General features: G+C 43.2%; 1 protein-coding gene across 7 annotated transcripts in view; it reads left to right on the forward strand.

Annotated features, from left to right (window-relative positions):
* Window positions 1-25,193, forward strand: part of LOC137370043 (polyamine-modulated factor 1-binding protein 1-like) — a 719,669-nt gene that overhangs the window by 185,750 nt on the left and 508,726 nt on the right. For all 7 annotated transcript variants that reach the window (XR_010975068.1, XM_068032077.1, XM_068032078.1 and 4 more), the window contains one exon: window positions 2,813-2,953. Coding sequence is in view for 6 of the 7 variants with exons in the window: in XM_068032077.1 (XP_067888178.1) it covers window positions 2,813-2,953 (141 nt within the window). In the remaining variant the exon portion in view is untranslated. The remainder of the gene's footprint in view (window positions 1-2,812; window positions 2,954-25,193) is intronic.

The raw sequence follows: 25,193 nt of genomic DNA on the forward strand, positions 1-25,193 counted from the left end.
TCCTCTCTTACAGCCTGTCTGCCTTCCGAAAATCTGTGAAATTTATCTGGATTCAAAAGTCAATAGCTTATTGTCTAGTTCCAATATGCAAAGTCCAGAAGTCTGGTTTCATTTTGGGGGATGAAAGCCATGGTTCTTCGCGTGTTACCCCTGCAGTCTCTGTTTTTCAAAAAAAAATCTTTGATTTGTCTTGTCCTTTAGCAGAGGGGATGTGAGGTCACCTGACCTTCCAGATTCCATCTTAAACTTTCAAAAATCATAGTTTTTAAAACATAATCATGTTACAAAGTCCAGTCTTCATAACACTAGGTACTGTCTAGATAGCCTCTGCAATTAACACGCTAAAAAAAAATCTCAAAATGTTAACATAGAAACATAGGAACATAGGAGCAGAGGTAGGCCAATGTGCCCTTTGAGACTGCTCTGCCATTCTAGATCATGGCCGATCGTCTACCTCAACGCCATATTCCTGCACTATCCACATATCCCTTGATGTCATTAGCAACTAGAAATCTATCAATCTCTGTCTTGAACTTACTCAGTAACTGAGCTGCCACCACCCTCTGCGGCAGAGAATTCCAAAGATTCACCACCCTCTGAGTGAAGAAGATCCTCCTCATTTCAGTCCTAAATGGCTTGTTCTTTATTCTGAGATTGTGTTCCCTGGTTCTTGACCCCACAGCCAGGGAAACATCCTTTCTGCATCTACCCTGTCTATCCCTTTAAGAATTTTATAAGTTTCAATCAGATCGTCTCTCATTCTTCTAAACTCCAGAGAATACAGGCTCAGTCTCCTCAAACTCTCCTCATAGGACAATCCCACCATTCCAGGACTCAGTCTGGTGAACCTCCACTGCCCTCCCTCCGTGGCACGTATATCCTTCCTCAGGCAAGGGGACCAGAACTGCACACAATGGCCAGAATTTTTCTAGTGCGGCGCAAATTGTGGCGGCGCGCTTTGAAGTCGGCAGTCTGCCTGCGTGGAGCGACTGCCGCTGAGCCCCTGCGATATTTCGCGCGGGGCCTCATTTAAATGGAGGAGGTGGAACGGCCGCCCCCGATGATGTAGAGGGAGCGGCCGATCCACCCTGGCAATGGCGTCCGGCGCCAATGCTCAGGCGTCCGGCGCCAATGCTCAGGCGCCGGCACCATTTTTGAAGGGCTTCAAGCCCTTAGAAGACATTTGAATTTTTGAAGTAACATTATTGTACATTGTGTTCAAAAAAATTAAATAAAAGCTGGAGGCCCTTTCCCACCTCCCAGCCCCCACCCCCCAATGCTTGTTTTTGGGCCTATCGCACCAAAATTAACTTTATTCCAAACCTGAACTTCCACCCCTTCCCACCATGCACTCAGCCAATGCAAAGTGTTTCCCTGCTCCCCCATCTGCACTGATAATTTCACTCCTCCCCCCTCCGCACCGGTGTCATACCTCGGAACTCCGAATTGAGTTCCCGAAGGTGCGGGAGTTCCAGCCGGTGGCCAGAATTTCGGCATGGGACAGCCACTGGGACAAGACAAGTTTATTTGCATATATTTCATTTAATTTTAATATTAAAATGAAGGCCCCGCCACCGAGCGGTGAGGTGTGGGGGGTGGGGATGGGGTTCAATGCGGCGTTGCCTTCTTGGCCTCGGGGGTCGTGGCAGGCCTATCCCGGAAGAATTTTCCAGTCACCCCATCACAAACCCTGTCGTCGGAGGGCTGGAAAAATTCAGCCCAATATTCCAGGTGTAGCCATCAAGAGACATTCCTGCATTGAATGGGTTTCTCCTGAAACAAAGAAGGTGATTGTCTTAACCCTCTTCAGGATGAATGTCTTACAACAATAAACCCAGATGGACACATTAATTACAGAAGTTAACTGCAATTAATTGAGAGCCTCTAAAACACCAGTGAATATATGTTATTTTGATAGTTATCACAGAATGTTCTAACTAGTCAAGGATCAGCTTTTGGCTGACATGGATTTTGCCCTAAAATATTTAAAGTGGAACTTGAATACAATTAATAACAATGCATAAAAATGGATTATCTTGGTAAGGTTTACAACTTGCTTTAATTGCTTAAAATAGCATTTGTCAGCTGTATGTTTTATTGACAAACTTTATTGATTTATCTGATTTTTGGCTTTGTTTTGTCTCTGGTACATAAAATTCACATGTGCTGTTCAAATGGGAAATGGTTGTATTGATTTCCTTAACTTCAGCTGAAATGCTAAAGATTTTTGGATAAGCTTTCTCATTACTTGAGCCAAAATCAATATGAAAGAGCTTCTTTTAATGAAAGAGCAGTCTGAGCACCTACTACAGGAATGGAGTCCTGTTTATCCTTTGCTTTAGGTATTGATCATCTAGGTTGTTTTACTGATGTCCAATTGGTTGACATTGTGGTTCAGCTTAGTGTGTAAACTTGCAGCTTCAGAAAAAAAGACATGATACAGAGATGATAAATGAAATCCTTTTCCTGCAACAGAAAAAAAGGTAGGTTCCTTATTGAGGTATGGTATCCAAAACAGCTGCAAGCTATTCTGTGTAACTTCGAATTATATTAAATAATTGTCCTCAGTTTGTGATGCATTAATTACCAGTGCAACAATATGAAGTAGTTGTGTGGAAGTCACACATATGTTAATACAAGAGAAATGAAGGAATGCTGATCGAGTTTACAGTTTAATTGTGGATAGTATTTTCCGATTCAGGAAATGAAGTCAAGATTCAATATTTGGTCTTCCCTTGATGAAAGTACATTCATAGTAACATATTTTCTTGGGTTACTGTGTTTATTTAATTATTTGCTCGATTCCTTTCAGCTTGAAGCAAAGGAACGTATGATTTATTATCTTCAAATGGAACAGCAAAACCAGAAGACTGAAGCTCCTTGCAGGACAGCTCAGCAACAACAGAATGACCTAGACGTTGACTCCAAGTCACTTCAGCAGGCCCAACATAAGGTATTCTGCATAGCTATCATTAACTCCTCTGTACTACATAAATAATCCAATTACCCATGGGTTAATTAAGCAAAAGAGACTTATTGACATGTAGTCAGATATAAGCGTCATGTTACTGTGTTCGGAATTTATTGGTTTTCAATTAATGGTCTTTTCATGTAAGCTTCCTAATTGCAAAATACGTGAAGCTACATAGAATTATGTTGTATACAGAACAGCATGTTTTTGACTCATAACTGAATTAATGTATTTGTATAATACACCATGTATTGGCACTTTCTGAGCAGGATATTCAGCTTTAGGACAATCCATTTTTTTCAGTTCTTTTTCAAACTTCAGTGAGTGTCATAGTGTTCACTGTTGGTAATTGATTTATATAGTTTATGTATATAGAGGTTGGAAAGAAGTCAATATTTTAAAAGCCTTATTTACACTGACAAGAACACACTGGAACAGAGTAGTGTGCATTTTTGGTGCATGCTTCCTTATCTCTTATTTCCCTGTCAGTGCAACAGTAGTCAAATCTGTCCAGATAAACTTGTGTTTATGCAGTAATTGCACTGAAATTTGTCTTTAAAACTACCTTGTGTAGTCTTACAGGGCTGAGCCATTAATATTTTTGAATCAACCTCAAATTCTGGAGGGAACATCCATTAAACAGTCATGTTTAATTTATACCAGGAGTACTAGAATCTCTGCTATTGAAGGCAATGGAACAAGCAGGTGTGAAGTAGCCATCCTTTTGGAGTGATTTGAGACTGAGAGCTAGTTTATATTAAAACTTTCAATGCTAGTTGTGTTCATATCTTGTATGACACATTGCTTGAAATTATGTTGAAAATGTTTTGGGTTCAAGTGATATTTTTCTAACTGCTGTGCTGTGAATGTTTCCAGAATAATTGGAATTTTTTCTTTCATAAATGTATTATATTCATTATTGAATTAGTGATTGTTTCATACCAATATTCATATTGGTATAAGCACACTAGCAACTAAAGAGGAAATGTGTTCTATACACAGACACTATAACAATGCCGATATTACATTTGAATTAATTGGACCCGTGCTCATCCACAGCAAACTTTAATGAATGCCAGATTTGTTAATGTTGTTTAAACATATAGTTTAGAGTTAATCAGAAAATTGGAGTAGAATCTGAATGGTGTATTGATTGTTCACTTCCTGAAACCTGATTGAAATCCAGTCAAGCTGATGGAATGAAAGTCTCTTCACACTCTGTTGGTTGTGAGGATTTTATGTGAAAGGAGTTTGGGTTGTCTCAAAATCCAGTTTCTGGTGCTGTGTAGCAAGTAGCAGCAAATTGATATTAAGTTGGCAATCCCAATTAGGATAGCTAAGAATTTTGAAAAGATTCATAGTGGTGCAATAGTCAGTGGCCTTCTGAAGAAAAAAAATAAAGACTTGCATTTATATTGCACCTTTCACAACCACTGGACATCTCAAAGTGCTTTACAGCCAGTGAAGTACTTTTTGAAGTGTAGTCACTAATGCAGGAAATGCGACAGCCCGCATGCGCACAGTAAACTCCCACAAACAGCAATGTGATCATGACCAGATAATCTGTTTTTGTCAGGTTAATGGGGTACACTTGCTCTGTTTACTATTTGTAGTGAATCATCAACATTTGTTATATACACATTTGTAATCGTGTTATAAACAGCAAACCAATAAAATCCTATTGTCTTGTTGGTGCAGAATAGACATTCTTTCTTGGGCTGAATTTCCTCTGGATTCTCTTGCTCCATTGCCATAATTTAGGCAGCAATCATTTTACAAAAATTATGGCAGTGGAGCAGGAAATTCCTGCTGTTTGTCTTTAGCTTGGTAGTACTGTGTGGAAAATAATAGTCTCCAGCCTTAATACTCCTTAATCTTTGATGCAAAATTAACCCCTCTTCCAAAATGTATGGCGCCACATTTTAACTTCTGGCTGCAATTATGCTGTGAATCTGGCATTGCTACAGGCATTGGATGTGCATTATACCTGCAGCATTAAAATTCTAGGTTTTTCAATGATGCTGTTATATTGGAGACTCATTAATATAATCAACGTATGTGGTAATTGTGGATTTGTGTATGGCGACCAGTTTTGATAACCTGATATTGCAAAAACAGCTAATCAGGTTCTCTCAAAATTTTGTAGTCGGATCGCTGATCTTGCTGGAACTGTACCCTGCTGTTTTTGTTTAGGAACCGTGTGGATTTCTTCAATTCTCATGAAGAGTTGCAAAAAAGCACATATGGAGCTATTGAGAAATCTGGTGCCAGTGTTACTTAAAATGACTACTGAAAATGAAACTTTTCTAGCAAAAAGGTTGTTGGATGAAGGCTGAGACATGTAATGCTTTTGTTGGGTAAAAATAAAATTAGCCAGATTTTCTCACTAAGGAGGCTGACTAATGGACTGGATTGATTTTTTTTGCCCCTGGGTAGTTGACATGAGCAGATTTCACAACTCTTGGTGATTTATTAATCCTTGAATTGCTTCAGGATCATCTAACAAATCCACAGCTTTTGCTGCCCAGAGAAGCCAATGGTTTACGGTGCTGATCTGAATACAGCTTTGATTGGTTGAGGTTAGGTGTAATGCAGTTCAACTCCCTTTTTTCTTCTTCCTGTAGCTGGGTGCTTCATTTAGCAGATCCAAACATTAATTTGCAATTTTCTTTCCAATGGCAGGTGCCTCTACATAAGCAACCACTCCCTTTTGTTTTGAGTCTGGTAATATAACGACATGCATTCAGTTCTCATATCGTTGTAATATGAACAATATATAGTTGTTAGGCTAGTTCCTTGTTGCTGAGCTACAGATTATAGCATTTTGTGTTTGGTCTTTCTATTACTCCCACCGTACCACTTTTTCACATTCCTTAACTGTTGTCTTCCCAAAGAGAAATCTTTGTTGGAAGAACGCAGCAGGTCAGGCAGTATCTGTGGAGAGAGAAACAAAGTTAATGTTTCAGGTCAATGACTTTTCATCAGAATTGAGAAGTTAGATGTAATGGGTTTTAAGCAGGTGAAATGGGGAATGGTGGAAAAAGAACAAAAGGGAAGGTCTGTGATGGAAGACAGGAGAAATTATGGAGGAATTTGAAAACAAGGATGAGAATTTTAAAATCAAGACATGGCTTTTTTTATTTGTTCTTGGGATGTGAATGTCGCTGGCAAGCATTAATTGCCCATCCCTACTTGTCCTTGAGCAGGTGGTGGTGAGACACCTACAACTGAGTAGCTTGCTAGGCCTTTTCAAAGGACAGCTAAGACTCAATCACATTGGAGTCATATGTAGGCCAGACTGGGCGAGGATGACAGATTTCCTCCCCTGAAGGACATTAGTGAACCAGTTGTTTTTTTTAATGACAATCCAGTAGTTTCATGATCACTATTGATAAGATTAGCATTTTATTCCAGATTTATTAATTAATTGAATTTAAATTCCTCCAGCTGCCATGGGGGTATTTGAACGCACGTCTCTGCAGCATTATTCCAGGCCTCTGGATTACTAGTTCAGTAACATTACCACTATGCTACTGTTACTCTACCGAGAGACAGTGTAAGTCAGTGAGCAGAGGGGTGATGGGTAAATGGGACTTGGTGCAAGTTAGGCCATGGGCAGCAGAGTTTTGGATGACTTCAAGTTCACAGAGGGTAGAACGTGGGAGGCCGACCGGGAGTGATAGAATACTCGTACCCAGAGGTAACAAAGGCATGGATGAGAATTCCAGCAGCAGATGAAGTAGGCGGGGTGGAGTTGGCTGATATTATGGAGGTTAAATCAGGTGGTCTGAGCGATAGCGCAGATATGTGGTCGGAAGCTCATCTTGGTCAAATATGACAGCAAGGCTGCAAACAGTCTGCTTCAGCCTTAGACAGTTGCGAGGGAGAGGGTTGGAGCTGGTGACTAGCAAATTGAGTTTGTTTCGGGGACCAAAGGCAGTGGCTTCAGTCTTCCCAATATTTAATTGGAGCAAATTTCTGCCTTCTAGTTCTGGATGCCGGACAAGCATTTTGACAATTTAGAGACTGTGGGGGGGTTGAGAGAAGTGGTGGTGAGGTAGAGCTGGGTATAGTCAACACACATGTGGAAACTGACAATGTTTTTGTATGATGTTACTGAGGAGCAGCATGCAGATGAAACATAGGAAGGGGAGACAAGCATAGATCCTTGGAGAATAACTGTGTGGAAGTGGGAAGTGAAGCCACAGCAGGTGATTTTCGGCTATGATTCAGTATATAAAGAGGTGAAAATAAGAGGTGAACCAGGTGAGTGCAGTCCCACCCAGCTGTGTGATGGTGGGAAGACTTTGAAGGAGGTACGGTCAATCATGTGAAAGGTTTCACTGGGTTGAGTAGAACAAGGAGGGATAGTTTACCTTTGTTGCAGTCATATATGATATCATTTGTGACTTGGGTAACAGCTGTTTCAGTACTGTGACAGGGGTAGAAACCTAATTGGAGGGAGTCAAACATGGAGTTCCAGAAAACCTAGTCACCAATTTGGGAGGCAATGACACATTCAAGGACTTTGGAGAGGAAAGGGAGATTGGAGATGGGGGGATAGTTTGCAAGGATGGAGAGGTCAAGGGCTAATTTTTTTTTTTGAGGAGTTGAGTGATGAGGGCAGATTGGAAAGAAAAGGGAACAGTAACTGAAGAGGGAGAACCATTAATAATATCAGCTAACATTGGAACCAGGAAGGGAAGTTGCGTGGTCAGCAGTTTAATGGGAATAGTGTCGAGGGAGAGGGAGGTGGGTCTCATTAACAAGAAGCGCTTGGCGAGGGCATGAGGGGAGACAGAAGAGAAACTAGAGAATGCTGGATGTTCAGGGCTGGGGCAGAGGGGAACTTGAGAGGAATTTTGGCCTGGTGGACTAGGGGAAGGAAGGGAAGTGGCAGAGGCAGTCGATTGGATGGTCTCAATCTTAGTGGTACAGAAATCCATGAACTCATTGTACTTGATGGAAGCCAGGGTGGAGGAGACAGGGAAAAGGTGAAAGCCTCGCTTTAGATTATGTTTAAACTTATCTGCTTTCTTTTAAAGTCATGATAAAAATTCTTAATATTTTTTGTAAGTTTGTGGCTTGTCTTTTTACTTCTTTGAACTTGCAATGTTATACTTAATCGGCTGCCAATTTAATACTGAACTTCAAGTCTTTTCTTAATAAATACATTCATCTTAAAAGCGAAAGCTTAATTTTCAGAAGGGTGAAAGCTAAGTTCAGGGCTCTTCACAAGTAAGGGAACAACACTCGAGAAGCTTGACACCATCTGAGATGTAGCAGGCTGCTTGATCAGCACGACATCCACCTCCTCAAAAGTTTACTCCCTCCACCACCAGCACACAGTGGGAGCAGTGTGTACCACCTACAAAATGCCCTGCAGCAACTCGCCAAGCTTTCTCCAACAGCACCTTCCAAATCCACGATCTCTACCACCTAGCAGGACAAGGTCAGCGGATGCATGGGAACACCATCACCTGAAAATTCCCCTCCAGGCCACATGCCATTTTGACTTGGAACTGTATTGCCATTCCTTTACTGTAGCTGGCTCAAAAACCTGGAACTCCCTTCCTAATAGTACTGTGGGAGTTCCTACAACAGATTTTTTTTTTTTTATTCATTCATGGGATGTGGGCTTCACTGGCCAGGCCAGCATTTATTGCCCATCCCTAATTGCCCTTGAGAAGGTGGCAGTGAGCTGCCTTCTTGAACCGTTGCAGTCCATATGGGGTAGGGGCACCCATTGTGCTGTTCGGAAGGGAGTTCCAGGATTTTGACCCAGCAACAGTGAAGGAATGGCAATATAGTTCCAAGTAAGGATGGTGTGTGGCATGGAGGAGTATTTACAGGTAGTGGTGTTCCCACGCATTTGCTGCCCTTATCCTCTAGGTGGTAGAGGTCGTGGGTTTGGAAGGTGCTGCTAAGGAGTCTTCGAGGGTTTCTGCACTGAATCTTGTAGATGGTACACACTGCTGCCAAATTGCGTCGGTGGTGGAGCGAGCAAATGTTTGTTTGTGTATGGGGTGCCAGTCAAGCAGACTGCTTCTTAAGTATGGTTGGAGTTGCACCCATCCAGGCAAGTGGAAAGTATTCCATCATACTCCTGACTTGTGCCTTGTAGATGGTGGGCAGGCTTTGGGGGGTCAGGAGGTGAGCTACTTGCTGCAGGTTTCCTCGCCTCTGACCTGCTCTTGTAGCCACGGTATTTATATGGCTACTCCAGTTCAGTTTCTGGTTAATGGTAACCGCCAGGATGTTGTTAGTGGGGGATTCAGCAATCGTAATGCCATTGAATGTCAAGGGGAAATGGTTAGATTCACTCTTGTTGGAGATGGTCATTGGCTGGCGATTGTGTGGTGCGAATGTTACTTGCCACTTATCAGCCCAAGTTTGGATGTTGCCCAGGTCTGGCTGCATTTCTACACTGACTGCTTCAGTATGTGAGGAGTTACAAATGGTGCTGAAAACTGTGCAATCCTCAACGAACATCCCCACTTCTGACCTGACTGAGGGAAGGTCATTGATGAAGCAGCTGAAGGTGGTTTGGCCTAGGGCACTACCCTGAGGAAGCCCTGCAGCGATGTCCTGGAGCTCAGATGATTGACCTCCAACACCCACAATCATCTTCCCTTGCGGAGAGTTTTCCCCCTGATTCCCATTTACTTCAGTATTGCTAGGGCTCCTTGATGCCATACTTGGTCAAATGCTGCCTTGATGTCAAGGGCAGTCACTCTCACCTCACCTCTTGAGTTCAACTCTTTTGTCCATGTTTGAACCAAGGCTGTAATGAGGTCAGGAGCTGAGTGGCCCTGACTGATCTCAAACTGAGCGTCACTGAGCAGGTTATTGCTAAGCAAATGCCGCTTGATAGCACTGTCGATGACACCTCCCATCACTTTACTGATGATCGAGAGTGGATTGATGGGGTGGTAATTGGCTGGGTTGGACTTGTCCTGCTTTTTGTGTACAAGACATACCTAGGCAATTTTCCACATTGCTGGGTAGATGCCAGTGTTGTAGCTGTACTGGAACAGCTTGGCTAGCGGCACGGCAAGTTCTGGAGCACAGGTCTTCAGTACTATTGCCAGAATGTTGTCAGGGTCCATAGCTTTTGCAGTATCCGGTGCCTTCATTCGTTTCTTGATATCATGCGGAGTGAATCGAATTGGCCGAAGACTGGCGTCTGTGATGCTGGGAACCTCAGGAGGAGGCTGACATGGGTCATCCACTCTGGCTGAAGATTGTTGCAAATGCTTCAGCCTTATCTTTTGCACTGATGTGCTGGTCTCCCCCATCATTGAGGATGGGGATATTTGTGGAGCCACCTCCTCCAGTTGGTTAATTGTCCACCACCAGTCACAATTGGATATGGCAGGACTGCAGAGCTTAGATCGGATCAGTTGGTTTTGGAATTGCTTAGCTCTATCGCATGCTGCTTATGCAGTTTGGCATGCAAGTAGTCCTGGGTTGTAGCTTCACCAGGCTGACACCTCATTTTGATTTATGCCTGGTGCTGCTTCTGGCATGCCCTCCTGCACTCTTCATATTCCTCCTATTTTTTATATTCTGATGGCACTGCCAGTGGCAATGAAAATCAAAGAACGGATTTGAAATGGGATTTCTCATTGCTGGAATGGTCAGAAGCATCTTGCAGTTCTGACCCACCAGGGTTTTCCACATCAGTATGTCAGCTGTATACTGCACAATCGTGCAGGAAGATGCCCATCTGCCATTGAGAATACAGAATGTAATTGGCAATACCGCAGCAGATGCTGTTGGAGAAACAACTTTGCGTTGAGGAATAATATGACAGGCTTTCGTAGAGGAGACTTTAACCCAAGTGAGCTACCCATTTAACTAACTCTGCTGTCCACATGAGGCTGAATTTAATGGCCGCGCTGGTGGCCCTGTCCATCGGCTGTAAAGCTGGGGGCAACGCCGACGTGGCCATTTTTGTAAGCCCCAGTGGAATTGAATGTCAATCAGGCAGTTAACTGTCTGCCATCGAGGCTTCTGTGCCTTTAAAGACAACAAGCCCGCCTCCAAGAGTTGCCGCCAATCAAATGACCGACAGCTCTTCAGTCCCAGCAGTGCCACTGGGAGCAGTGGCTACTGCTGGTACTGGAGGAGGCTGGAGCAGTGGCCATGGAGTGGGTTGAGGAGAGGTGGACGTTAGTCAAGATGATGCCTTCCCTTCAGCTGAGGGCGGCCCTGGCTGCGGGGGGGCCCCTCCATGGGCCACAGGGTGCCAAATCAGGAGCCCCCTCAAGCTCGCAGGGAGACTATTTTATTGGATGGGCTCCCACATGGCATATGGCTTCCCCCAGCAGCAGGATGAAGCCCTTAAGTGGCCGTTAATTGGCCACTTTTAAGGGCCTCAATTGGCCTCCAAGTGGGAAGGCTCCCCTTAACCTTCCCCGTCCCAACTTGATCGGGGGCAGTTGAGAAGGCAACAGGCTCTCGGGGTGGCCCCCGCTGCTGCCCAGCCCGCTCCTTTGGTGTTTTATTTTTCAAATAAAAGACAGCAACAGGTTTTCTTGTAGGTTTAAAAAACAGGAAGTCAATTGCTTGTTGATCAACATGCCTTATCCCGAAATTGTCTCAACCACATCCACTCACGCATTCGGCTGCACACAAACACACAAGAAGAAACGGATAGAGAATGGGGAGTAAGAAAGTGGCTTTTAGTGGGGTACAGCAGGGGGTGGGGGGGGGGGGGCGATGGAGGGAAGGTTGCGATAAACCTGTTGAATTCTCTTGGAAGTCAAGTTCTAGATGGATGCAGGCCTGAGATGAGTGTAGATTTCTTTCTTAATTGAAGGTTCTGATGAAGACAGTGGGTTAGGTCTAGCTGTCACTGCTGTATAATGTAGATGTCAGATTTTTCAGCAGGGTATGTGCTTTCTGGCTTGCTGGAATGCAAGCTCTTAGATGTTGCTTCTCCTCTGGTTGAGTCTTTCGCTCTCGCTCTCGCTTTCACTCTCTCTGTCTCTCTCTGGCTGTCTCTTTTGTTAAGGAAAAGCTGTTATCTCTCTCCTCCTGTTAGGAGGCACTCTAGTTGCTTCCCCATGGTGATCGCAGCTAGGCCATGGCTACTTCACACCTCCTTTGTTTCAGAAGAAGACATTCAATTCTAGAATGTTTTAGTATAGGTGTAAGATTGGTTCCATTAACACCTTTTAGCTTTGAAGATTTGTCCTTGGTTTTTGTCAGACAGTTTGAATACACAAAAGGCCAATCCCTTTTTTCTTCAGCCATTTTGAATCATTGTTCACTTTTTTAAAAAAGGGTACATTTTTGAAGACAAAGCCTGTTTTTCATAACTCTTCAGAGTTGATTGTTGTATCGTCACACTTCCTATGTGCATGATAGTATATTAAGTGATAAAGTGCCCATTCTGTGTGTGTGTATGCGTGTGTGTGAGTGCGTGAGTATGCCTCATTCAGCTAGATTTTATTATCCTCATAGCCCTGGAGTGGGTCTCTAGGAAACTTTCTGGAGCTGCCTGACCCGGGAAAATCTTTATTTCTACATGGTATCCTGGATTTCAGGTTGAAGTCATGTTCCCTGCTGTTCTGTGAAAGGCTTCTGTGGAACACACAGGGTGCTCTCTGTCAGTGACATCAGTGGAACAGCCTCGCAGTGAGGGAGACCTAATTGGCAAAATATTGATGTTTTAAAAAAAGTAATCAAAATTGACCCTTGGGCTGATATTTTCTTCCATAAAATAGGAAAGTATTTGAACAAAAAGCATTGCTCTAGAATGTCCTACCTTTTTAAAGTAATCCCAAAAGATTACTGTTTGCTCTGTGCTTTCACTAACCTACCTTCTAAACATAGAAATTTTTAAGAGACCAAGGTTTAGATAACACTGTATCAATTCTATTAAATATTTTGCAGTCACAATTTTACAAAGCATTGCCTAGCAGAAAGATTAAAGTGATTGCACATTTAATTATTTACTGTCTTTTTTTGTTTTGGTAAATGTTATTTCCTAAATCTGACCTTTAGCATCAAAAGTATGCTGTATCAAAATAGCTTACTACAAACTGCCTGCAATTCCTTTGTGGCTCTTAAACTGATCCTATAGAACTTAAAAAGAAGCACTATGAAGCTCTGGCTTACATCAACTACAAAGAAGTGGGAAAAAATCGTGATGTTATGAAGGCCACTGCCAAGGTCACATTGATCTTGTAAACTGTAGCTTGTGTAAAAAAATGTTTGTTTTAATAAAGGGATCTTTTGAATATATCTATTACTTAACTATTTTAAATAAATAGCAGTTGAACAGTTTTAACAAAGGGGAAGTACGTATAGCATGTTGTTCGTGAGGGTACTGTGTAGTGCTAACTTGTAAGGAGTACTTGTACATTGGCTGGATCTGAAAACTACTGGAACTAGTTGTCCATTTGTGTTACTTCACCAAGCTTTCTGGCCACACCTGTGCTTCCTCCACTGGCAATCTTCTATGTTGTTATTCATGGTTAGTCAGAGGTTTTATAAGCAATACCAGGAATACTGAGTTATCAGCATTGGGGTCACAGCTATCATCTGAGAGAACTGAGAATGAATCTCATGAGTCTCATGCAGTATTTCAAAAGATAGTTGGGAGTGCTAGGTAGAGTAGTGCTGAGCTTTTGGGAATAATTGAGAGGGAGCTCCTGGTATCTGGGATCACTGGGAGTGGGGAGGCCTTTTGATTGCTTAGAGAGGTTGACTCTCTGATCAGAGAGCACTGGGAATATAATCTAGGAGTTTGTGAGCACTGAAAATTGGGTTCTGTGATCAGGGCATGATGGGGTAGAGTTTTAGGCTCTAGCAGAACTGGGGAGAGGGTTTGGGAGATTGGAGAGCAGAGTTTGGCAGTATTGGGTTGCTGATCTCTGGTAGTATTTGTGAGGAGTAGAATCTAGCAGTCTTCTGGGAGAAGGTTTGCAATAAAATGGGACCAAGCTGCCCTCACTTGTTAGATCATCAGGTGCACCCCACCCCACCCTGTTTCTTCACATCAACCTCTCCCATTAGCCCATCTGTAGCCCCTTTGCATCTTCCAATACCTAAATGGTGAGAGGATGCAGAGGGATCTGGGTGTCCTGGTGCATGAATCGCAAAAGGTTAGTCTGCAGGTACAGCACGTAATTAGGAAAGCTAATAGAATGTTATCGTTTATCGCAAGGGGAATTAAATACAAAAGTAGGGAGGTTATGTTTCAGTTATACAGGGCATTGGTAAGACCACATCTGGAGTACTGTGTACAGTACTGGTCTCCTTAGAACCATAGAAAAATTACGGCACAGAAGGAAGCCATTCAGTCTGTCGTGTCCGTGCCAGCCAGACCAAAAAAAAACTAGCTGCCCAATCTAATCCCACCTTCCAGCACCTGGACCATAACCTTGCCAGTTACAGCACTTCAGGTGCTTGCCCAGGTACCTTTTCAAAGAACTGAGGGTTTCTACCTCCACAACCGTTCTTGGCAGTGAATTCCAGACACTCACCACCCTCTAGGTGAAAAAGTTTTTCCTCATATCCCCTCTAATCCTTTTACCAATCACCTTAAATCTGTGCCCCCTGGTAATTGACCTCTCTGCTAGGGGAAACAGGTCCTTCCTGTCTACTCTAGGCCCCTCATAATTTTGTACACCTCAATTAAGTCACCCCTCAGCCTCTTCTGTTCTAAGGAAAATAACCCGAGCCTATCCAATCTTTCCTCATTGCTGCAACTTTCGAGCCCTGGCAACATTCTTGTAAATCTCCTCTGTACTCCCTCCAGAGCAATTATGTCCTTTCTGTAATGTGGTGACCAGAACTGTATGCAATACTCCAACTGTGGCCTCACCACGTTTTATACAGCTCCAGCATTACATCCCTGCTTTTGTATTCTATACTTCGGCCAATAAAGGAAAGCATTTCATATGCCTTCTTCACCACTCTATCTGCCTTTCCTGCCACCTTCAGGGACCTGTGGACATGCAGTCCAAGTTCTCTCACTTCTTCTACCCCTCTCAATATCCTCCCGTTTATTGTCATAGAGTCATAGTTATACAGCACAGAAACAGGCCCATCCTGTCTGTGCCGACCATCAAGCACCTAACTATTCTAGTCCCATTTTCCAGCACTTGGCACATAGCCTTGTAAGCTATGCCATTTCAAGTGCTCATCTAAATACTACTTAAATGTTGTGAGTGTTCCTGCCTCGACCACCCCTTCAGGCAGTGTATTCCAGATTCCAACCACCTTCTGGGTGGAAATTTTTTTCCTCAAGTCCCCTCTAAAACTCTTGCCCGTTATCTTAAATCTGTGCCCCCTGGTTATTGACCCCTCTGCTAAGGGAAAAAGTCTCTTCCCATCCTACCTATCCATGCCCCTCATAATTTTGTATACCTCAATCATGTCCCCCCTCATCTTTCTCTGTTCTAAGAAAAACAACTCTAGCCTATTCAGTCTCTCTTCAGAGCTGAAATGCTCCAGCTCAGGCAACATCCTGGTGAATCTCCTCTGCACCTTCTCCAGTGCAGTCACATCCTTCCTACAGTGTGGTTTCCAAAACTGTACACAGTACTCCAGCTGTGGCCTAACTAGCGTTTTATACATCTCCATCATAAACTCCCCACTCGTATATTCTATGCCTCAGCTAATAAAGGCAAGTATCCCATATGCCTTCCTAACCACTTTACCTGTTCTGCTGCCTTCAGTGATCTATGGACAAGTACACCAAGGTCCCTCTGACCTTCTGTACTTCCTCGGGTCTTACCATCCATTGTATATTCCCTTGTCTTGTTTGTCCTCCAAAAATGCATCACCTCATAATTCTCTGGATTAAATTCCATTTGCCACAGCTCCGCCCATCTTACCAGCCCATCTATATCGTCCTATAATCTAAGGCTTTCCTCCTCACTATTTACGACACCACCAATTTTTGTGTCATCTGCAAACTTACTAATCATACCTCCTATATTCATGTCTAAATCATTAATGTACACTACAAACATCAAGGGTCCCAGCACCGATCCCTGTGGTACACCATTGGTCACAGGCTTCCACTCGCTAAAACAACCCTCGACCATTACCCTCTGTTTCCTGCCACCAAGCCAATTTTGGATCCAAATGTATTCCGTCGCTTTATTTGCCCACCCGAATGCATTACCTCACACTTTTCTGGATTGAATTCCATTTGCCGCTTTTCTGCCCACGCAACCAAACCATTGATATCATTCTGGAGTTTACGGCTATCCTCTTCACGGCCAATTTTTGTGTCATCAGCAAATTTCCCAATCATGCCTTCCATATTTAAGTTCAAATCATTAATATATACCACAAACAGCAAGAGGCCCAATTCTGAGCACTGTGGAATGCCACTGGAAACAGCTTTCCATTCACAAAAACATCTGTCGACTACAACCCTTTGTTTCCTGTCACTGAGCCAATTTTGGATCCAACCTGCCACCTTCCCCTGTATCCTATGGGCTTTCATTTCACTGACCAGTCTGCTGCCATGTGGGACCTTGTCAGATGCCTTGCTAAAATCCATGTAGACCACATCCACTGCACTACCCTCATCAATCCTTCTTGTTACTTCCTCAAAAAACTCAATTAAGTTAGTAAGACATGACCTTCCCATAACAAATCCATGCTTACTATCCCTGATTAATCCGTGCCTTTCTAAATGGCAATTTATCCTCTCATTCAGAATAGATTCTAACAATTTACCTACCACTGAGATCAGGCTGACTGGCCTCTAATTATTTGGCCTATCCCTCGCACCCTTTTTAAACAATGGTACAATGTTCGCAGATCTCCAGTCATCTGGTAGCTTTCCTGTATCTAGTGAGGATTTGAAGATGATCCTCTCCATCTGCTATTTCCTCCCTGGCTTTCTTTAACCACCTAGGATGCAATCCATCTGGCCCTGGCCAAAAATGATTCAAAAAGATTTTTTGATCTGAATTTTCAAAGAAGATTGGCTAAAAAGCCATTCTTACTGAACAATCTCTTTTGTTTTCAGCCATCAACACAGAAACCACACCTTTTAATTGTTGGTGTGGTATGTCTGTGAACATTTCGTGATAGCAAAACAGCATTTATTAATACATTTAAATATCATTACTTGCATGAAATAAAACTTGTAGAATTTGATGTCCAATTTGTTTCAAGGGTTTGAAATTTAATGCCCAAAAATGGGTGGGTTGGGGTCTGGTCAAGTCAGATTAGATATTAAAATTTTAAAATTCTGAAGCCCGACTCCAACCTGCCCACTTCTGGGTTTACCGTTGACGAGACAAGGGGTGGGCAGCCAACCTGCTCTCAGGCGGTGGGTTGGCAATTTAAGTATTTTAAAGAGGCGGTCAGCCTCTGACACAACCTGATTTCCAGGTTTAATAGTGGCCGACCAGTTTCTCAGGCCATGGAATTTCCAGCTGCTGAAGGAAGGCAAGGATGGCTTTGTGGAGAACGTAAATGCCTTTATAGCACCAAGTATGGGTCCCCTGTGCTTCCTCTGGTCCCTCAGGCTCTCCCCTCCCCATGCAAACATGCCTGGGGATTAGACCCAGGCATACCGCCACCCCCCCCCCCCCCCCCGAGATCGGTCACAAGAAAGCCCTACCATCACTGGGGTCAAGGATCGGAACCCATGCCCCTGGATCACCCCCACCAGATCTAGGTTGTCAATTGGACCAACCTGCTTGTACTGCCTGCTCCACAATCCTTTGTGCCCAACTGGAAGTCGAGCCTGTCAATTAGGATGACTTCCCAGCAGGGACAAGAGATACACGGTGTTGAGTTAAAATCCCAGAGCATGGGGGGGAACATGAACATTTGGGTTTCCCATTGAAAACTTTCCTGGCTGTCGTCACCCCCTTGGTATCAATTCTCTGTTTGTCCAACCAACAGCCTTTCATTGGCTGCTGCCACACAACAGCGCATCCTGAAAAATGATCCCATGGTTGCCAGTTAATTGTGCAAATGGACTGATTTTATTTTACCTGATACGTCAACTCATTTGTGCTCAGGTGCATGTAATGCCTGCTCAGATTTGTAGTCTGGTACCTGGGCCCATTTTTTGGCTCTATCTGAAATGGATTAACAATTTAACCTATGTGAAAGTGAAAATCAGTGCACAATTTTCCAAGTTATAAAACAAAACACATGTATTTGGAGATGTAAGTATTTAGTTGGCTTGAATACATGACCAGAGCAGTTCTGTCCATTACATCAGGCTCTCAACAAATGATGAGTGTGAAATGCATCTTTTTTAAAGATCTCTCTGTACAATAAAAGTAGCTTGAAAGCACTATTTGTAACACTTAGTTTGATAGCAATTTGTAAAGTCATTAATTTACATTAATAAAGTTCTGTGTCTAAATTCCTTAGATGCATTTGAAATGCAAAGTTTATTCTCAATCTGATGTCTCTAGTAATCCTCCTGAATTCAAAATATTTAATGGAACAACGCTGTTGAGATCGCCACTGATGAGCTGTCCTTATGCAGCTATGCTGAATCTGTTCTTTTATCTATCAGTATCTTAGAGAAGAACATGACCACCAGCACTCAAGGATGTTGAATTATTATGCTGGGGAAAACCAGTGCCCACCACAGAACTGTGTCCATAATGTACGACTGAATGTCAGGGAGACCTTCGCTTGTTGCTAGATCCTCTACAGGGCTTCACCAGTTTACACAATGGAAGCTGATGGTTCACAACATCAAACCAAGCAATGTGAGCCATATGATACAGATGTTAGTCCATCTACAGTCTGCTGGAGAAAGGTGTTCAGGTGCTTATTGGTTTGCAAGTCATTCTGTTGAACACAGTGGTGTGTTAAAAACAACAGCAACTGACCCCCACTCTGCTTCAATGCAATTCAGATTGCTCTCAAGTCCTTTAATTTTTTCAATCGGGCAGGGAGTTCTGGGACTAGCTCCCTGATGATTACAATAGCACCACTGTCTGGTGTGCATCCTCCAAAGGATTCTTCTCAATGCGCTGTTCTGAAACTTGACAGGTACTTTGTTGAACAAAGCAGAGTTATCGTTAAAATATTAAACATATATATTGATATGACAGTATTACTTATTACAGTGTGCTAATGTGACATTGTAGATATGGCACAAAACTACTTATATTTTTTCAATTGTTATTTATTCCTTTAGATTTCATGAAAATAACTGCATTGCTTTGTATGCCAGTTTTAAAGTCAGACAGTCATTATTGCCAGGCTGGTGATAGATGCCACAGGTTATTGTCTCAATGCCCTCTCCTCATTGTTAATTGTATAGTAATTGAGTATTTAATTATATTCAGGTGGTGGGCATTCAATTGTGCTATATATAGGAGCAGGCTGAAACTGTGATTGTTGGGTTTTTGGAGGTGCATGTAAATAAAAGCTTATAAGATGTGTAAAGATTGGGCTGCAGTTCTATCCTTTGCCTGGCTTTCTAGAATAGAACACTCATTGTTTTTCTTCTTGAGTCTTTCCATACTGCATTGGCGTACTCAACTTTGACTTTCCTTCTCGTTATTTTCATGTTGGACTCATTTCAACATTCTTACCTTTTTGCCGTAGCAAATGTACAGAGCTTCTTATGTAGCAAATGATCAACACAACCTCTGTACTGACCAAAACAGGTATTTTTAATTAGTTATTGACTCCAATGCGTGGCTTGAGGCATAGTGCAGGAGAGAGGACTGCAGATATTTGGGGCATTGGGCTAGTTCTGGGGCAGGAGGCACCTATTCAAAAGGGACGGTTTGTGCCTCAACAGAACTGGAACCAATGTCCTTGTTGAGAGGTTCACTAGTGTGGTTGGGGAGGGTTTAAACTAAATTGGTAGGGGGATGGGAACCAGCTAATAAAGTCAGAGTCATTTACGGTACAGAAGGAGGCCTTTTGGCCCATCAAATCCATGTCGGCTTTCCACAGAGCTATGCTGTCAATAGATGTAGAAAAGAGGAATAAGGTGCATAAAGTGGAAGTGTTGGATAGTACTAGAGAAGGAAGTAGTAGCATATTAGATAGGAGCAGACTAAGTTGGGAGCTAGCCAGGGTAAAATGGAACCAAAGACTGACAGGAAAAGCTGTAACAGAACAATGGATGATCTTTAGGGAGGAGGTGTTTCAGGTACAGGCTAGGTACATTCCAACAAGGACAACAGCTAGGGGAACCAAATCCAGGACTCCTTGGATTACGAGGGGGAAAGAGGATATGATGAAACAAAAAAAAGAGGGTGTATGATGCATGTCAGGTGATTTCTTCAAGTGAGAACCAGGCCAAATATAATAAGTTGAGAGGGGAAGTGAGGAGGAAAATATGACTGGCAGAGAGAGAATTTGAGAATAGAATGGCAGTTAACATAAAGGGAGCCCAAAAACCTTCTACTGGCATGTAAATAGTAAGCGGGTAATAAGAGGTAGGGACAAAGCAGGTGATGTATGCTTGGAGGCGCAGGGCAAGGCTAGAATACTGAATGAATATTTTGTATTGGTATTTACTAAGGGACAGGATGCTGACAAAATATTGGTAGAAGTAAAGGTAATGGATGGGGTGAAAATTGATGAGCACGATGTACTGGAAAGGCTGGCTCTGCTTCGAGTGGCTAGGTTGCCTAGTCCGGATGGCTTGTACTCCAGGTTACTAAAGGAAGTGGGAGTGGAGATAGTGGCAGGGCTTGCCATAATTGGGGAGGTGCCAAAGGACTGGAGGGTGATAAATGTGACACCCTTATTCAAGAAAGGATGTAAGGACATTCCTCATAACTACAGTATAACAAAGCTTAATAGTACAGATACTGGAAATCTGAAATAAAAACAAGAAATGCTGGAAATACTCAGCAGGTCTGGCAGCATCTGTGGAGAACAAAGCTGGCACCCTCTCTGCACTAACGCTTTGTCTTTCAACACACCATTAACATACTGTTTGTCTTTGCTCCATCACCTTCTGGTCAGTTATTCTCTGTGACCCTCTGTCCTATCAACACCTTGCCTTTTGTTAACTCTTGCCCCACCCCCACTTTATTTGCTTCAAACCAATTAAATTTCTGACATTTGTCAGTTCTGATGAAGGGTCACTGACCTGAAACGTTAACTCTGCTTCGTTCTCCACAGATGCTGCCAGACCAGTATTTCTTGTTTTTACCTCATAACTACAGGCTGGTCTGTTTAACATCAGCGGAGGGTAAGATTTTAGAAACAATAATTGGGGAAAAGAAATCAGCTGGCACGTGGAGAGGTTTGAGTTAATTAAGAAGAGCCAGTATGAATTTGCAAAAGATTGTGCTTGACTAAACTAATTGATTTTTCGGATGTAGTAACAGAGAAGGTTGATGAAGGGAATGCAGTCGATGTTGTCTATATGGATTTTAAGAACGCGTTTGACAAAGTACCAGACAAAAGGCTAGCCAACAATATTGAGGCTCATTGAATTGAAGGGTCATGTCAGCTTGGATAAAAAAATTGGCTTAAGGACAGAAAACAGTGAGTCGTGGCAATCACTTGTTTGTCAAACTGGGTGATGGTAGGCAGTGGAATCCCCAAGGGTCAGTGCAAGGACCACTACTTTTTTGTACAGAAATGACTTGGATATTGGAATAGAGTAATATTTCAAAATTTGTCGATGATACCAAACTTGGAGGTGTGGTAAAAGTGAGAATGATACTAATTGTTTGCAATAGGACATAGATAGGATCGTAGAATGGGCAGACCAATGGCAGATGAAATTTAATACAGAGAAATGTGAGGTGATGCATTTTGGCAGAAGGGATAGGGAGAAGCAATATAGACTTAATGACACAGAGTGTGCAGGGATAGAAGGGTTGGGGGTTCATGTACATAGATTTTTGAAGGTAGCAGCACATATTGAGAGAGTAGTTAGCAAAGCATATGGGATCATGGACTTAACCATTATAAAACTCTGGTTAGACAACATCCAGAGTATTGCATCCAGTTCTGGTCATCACACTTGAGGAAGGATGTGAGGGACCTTGAGAGGGTGCAGAGGAGCTTTACCTGAATGGTTCCAGGAATGAGGGGTTTTAGCTACAAAGTTAGGTTAGAGAAGCTAGAGTTGTTCTCCTTGGAGCAAAGGAGATTGAGGGAAGGTTTGATAGAGGTGTACAAGATTATGACAGGTTTAGATTAGGTAGACAAGGAAAAGCTGTTCCCATGATGGTACAAGGACGCGGCAACACTGATTTAAGGTTTTGGGCAAGAGATGCAGGGTAGATGTGAGGAAGAACTTTTTTACACCGAGAGTGGCAATGACCTGGAACTCGCTGCCTATGAGGGTTGTGGAAGAAGAAATGATGAATGAGTTCAAAAAAAATTGGATGGGCACTTGAGGGAAATAAACTTGCAGACCTATGAGGATAGAGCCAGGTGAATGGAGCTGATTGGATTGCTCTCCAGAGAGCCAGCATGGACACGTTAGGTTGAATGGCCTCCTTCAGTGCCATAATGTCTCTGATGGCTGATGGAGTAGGAAACAGGGTGGGGGCGGTGTGGTGTGGTAGAATCGTGTAGGAGGTGCTGTTTCTGAAGCCAGAAGCAGGCAAGTCCGGGCTGCAAAAACAATAGGGCAGTAATAGTAGGGGATTTTAACTATCCCAATATTAACTGGGATAGTTTGTGTGAAAGAAATTGAGGGAGCAGAATTCTTGGGGTGCATTCAGGAGACCTTTTTTGGCCAGTATGTAGCATGTCCAACAGGAAAGGGTGCAGTTTTAGGAAATGAAGATGGGCAGGTGGAAGGAGTGGCAGTGGGAGAGCATTTTGGTGGTAGTGATCATAATTCAGTCAGTTTTAACATAATTATGGTAAATGACCAGGCTAGAATAGGAGTTAGAGTTCCCAATTGGGACAAGGCCAATCTTACTAAGCTGAGGAGTGATTTAGCAAAAGTGGACTGGAAACAGCTACTTGACGTAAATCGGTGTCAGAGCAGTGGGAGGCATTCAAATGGGAAATTCAAGGGGTTCTGAGTACGCATATTCCCACAAAGAAAAAGGGTGCGACAGCCAAATCTAGAGCCCCCTGGATGTCAAGGAGCTTACAGGGAAGAAAAGGAAAGCTTATGTCCGACACCGAGAGCTCAATACTACAGAAAGTCAAGAGGAGTACAGAAAGTGGAGGGGTGAAATCAAGAAGGGAACTAGGAAAGCAAAGAGAGGGCATGAAAGAATATTGGCAAGCAAAATCAAGGTGAACCCAAAGATGATTTATCAAGATGTTAAGAGTAAGAGGATGAGGAGAGAGTAGGACCCATAAATGACCAAAAAGGTAACCTATGGATAGGGACAGAAGATGTTGGTATGGATGAATACTTTGCATCAGTCTTCACAAAAGAGGGGGGCAATGCAGATATTGTAGTTAAGGAGGAATGTGAAGTATTGGATGTGATAAACATAAGGAGAGAGGAAGTATTAATGGGATTAGCATCCTTGCAAGTGGATAAATCACCCGGGCTGGATGAAATGTACCCCAGGTTGTTAAAAGAAGCCAGGGAGGAAATAGCGGAAGGTCTATCCATCATTTTCCAGTCCTCACTGGAGACAGGTGTGGTGCCAGAGGATTGGAGGACTGCTAACGTTGTACCTTTGTTTAAAAAGGGAGCAAAGAGCTGAACTCAAGAGGTGAGATGAGAGTGACTGCCCTTGATATCAAGGCAGCATTTGATCGAGTGTGGCCTTAAGCAGCACTAGCAAAATGCAGTCAATGGGAATCAGTGGGGGGAAAACTCTCCACTGGTTAGAGTCATATCTAGAACAAAGGAAGATGGTTGTGGTTGTTGGAGGTCCTCTGGGTAGTGTCCTAGGCCCAACCATCTTCAACTGCTTCATCAATGACCATCCATCCATCATAAGGTCCGAGGTGGGGCTGTTTGCTGATGGTTACACAATGTTCAGCACCATTTGCGACTCCTCAGATACTGAAGCAGTCTGTGTCCATATGCAGCAAGACCTGGACAACATTCAGGCTTGGGCTGATAAGTGGCAAGTGACATTTGTGCCACACAAGTGCCAGGCAATGACCATCTCCAACAAGAAAGAATCTAACCAATTCCTCTTGACATTCAATGGCATTATGATCGCTGAATCCCCCACTATCAACATCCTGGCGGTTACCATTGACCAGAAACTGAACTCGACCAGCTATATAAGTACTGTGGCTACAAGAGCAGGTCAGAGGCTGGGAATTGTGCAGCAAGTAACTCGCTCCTGACTCCCCAAAGCCTGTCCACCATCTACAAAGCACAAGTCAGGAATGTGATGGAATACTCTCCACTTGCCTGGATGAGTGCATCTCCAGCAACACTCAGGAAGCTCGACACCATTCAGGACAAAGCAGCCCACTTGATCGGCACCCCATCCACTACCTTCAAAATTCACTTCCACCACCACCACTGGCACAGTGGCAGCAGTGTGTACCATCTACAAGATGCACTGCAGCAACTTGCCACGCTTTCTTTGACAGCATTTTCCAAACCTGAGACCTCTTTCACCTACAAGGATATGGGCAGCAGGTGTGTGGTAATACCACCACCTGCAAGTTCCCCTCCAAGCCACACATCATCCTGACTTCAAACTATATCGCTGTTTATTATGACCAGGTGAGAAAGGTGTGTAGGGGTCCCTTTCAGCCTTCACCTGGTCTTACTGTGACAGGATTTTAATTTTAAACACCCTGTGTTTTGAGTTCCCCTTTGGTGAATCCTTGTTCACCGCTTTCCAATTATAAGGCAAAGAAATGAGCACAAACAGGCTTTCTTAGGTTTAAAGAAGAAAAGTGAAATTTATTAAAACTTAAACTCTAATTCAGTTAGCGCCTACGGATACACACCGCGCCCCATGCTAGCGTGCATATGCGATACGCACATGCAAATAGAGATAGAAAAGGGCAGAAGAAAAATAAAGTGGAGAGGTTTGAGGCAATATCTGGAGAGATTCTTGTTACCGTGCTTTGGGCTCAATGTAGAGTCCTTTTGTAGTTAGTTCTTGTGTGTAAGTAATTCTTGCTTTTCGTTGGGGCTCCGTATTCTTCTTAAACCTGGTTCACTGTAGGAGACAAAGAACAGTACAGCACGGGAACAGGCCATTCGGCCCTCCAAGCCTGCGCCGATCTTGATGCCTGTCTAAACTAAAACCTTCTGCACTTCATGGGACCGTATCCCTCTATTCCCATCCTATTCATGTATTTGTCAAGATGCCTCTTAAACGTCGCTATTGTA

This window comes from Heterodontus francisci, chromosome 5, assembly GCF_036365525.1.
Source record: "Heterodontus francisci isolate sHetFra1 chromosome 5, sHetFra1.hap1, whole genome shotgun sequence".
NCBI classification, from domain to species: domain Eukaryota; kingdom Metazoa; phylum Chordata; class Chondrichthyes; order Heterodontiformes; family Heterodontidae; genus Heterodontus; species Heterodontus francisci.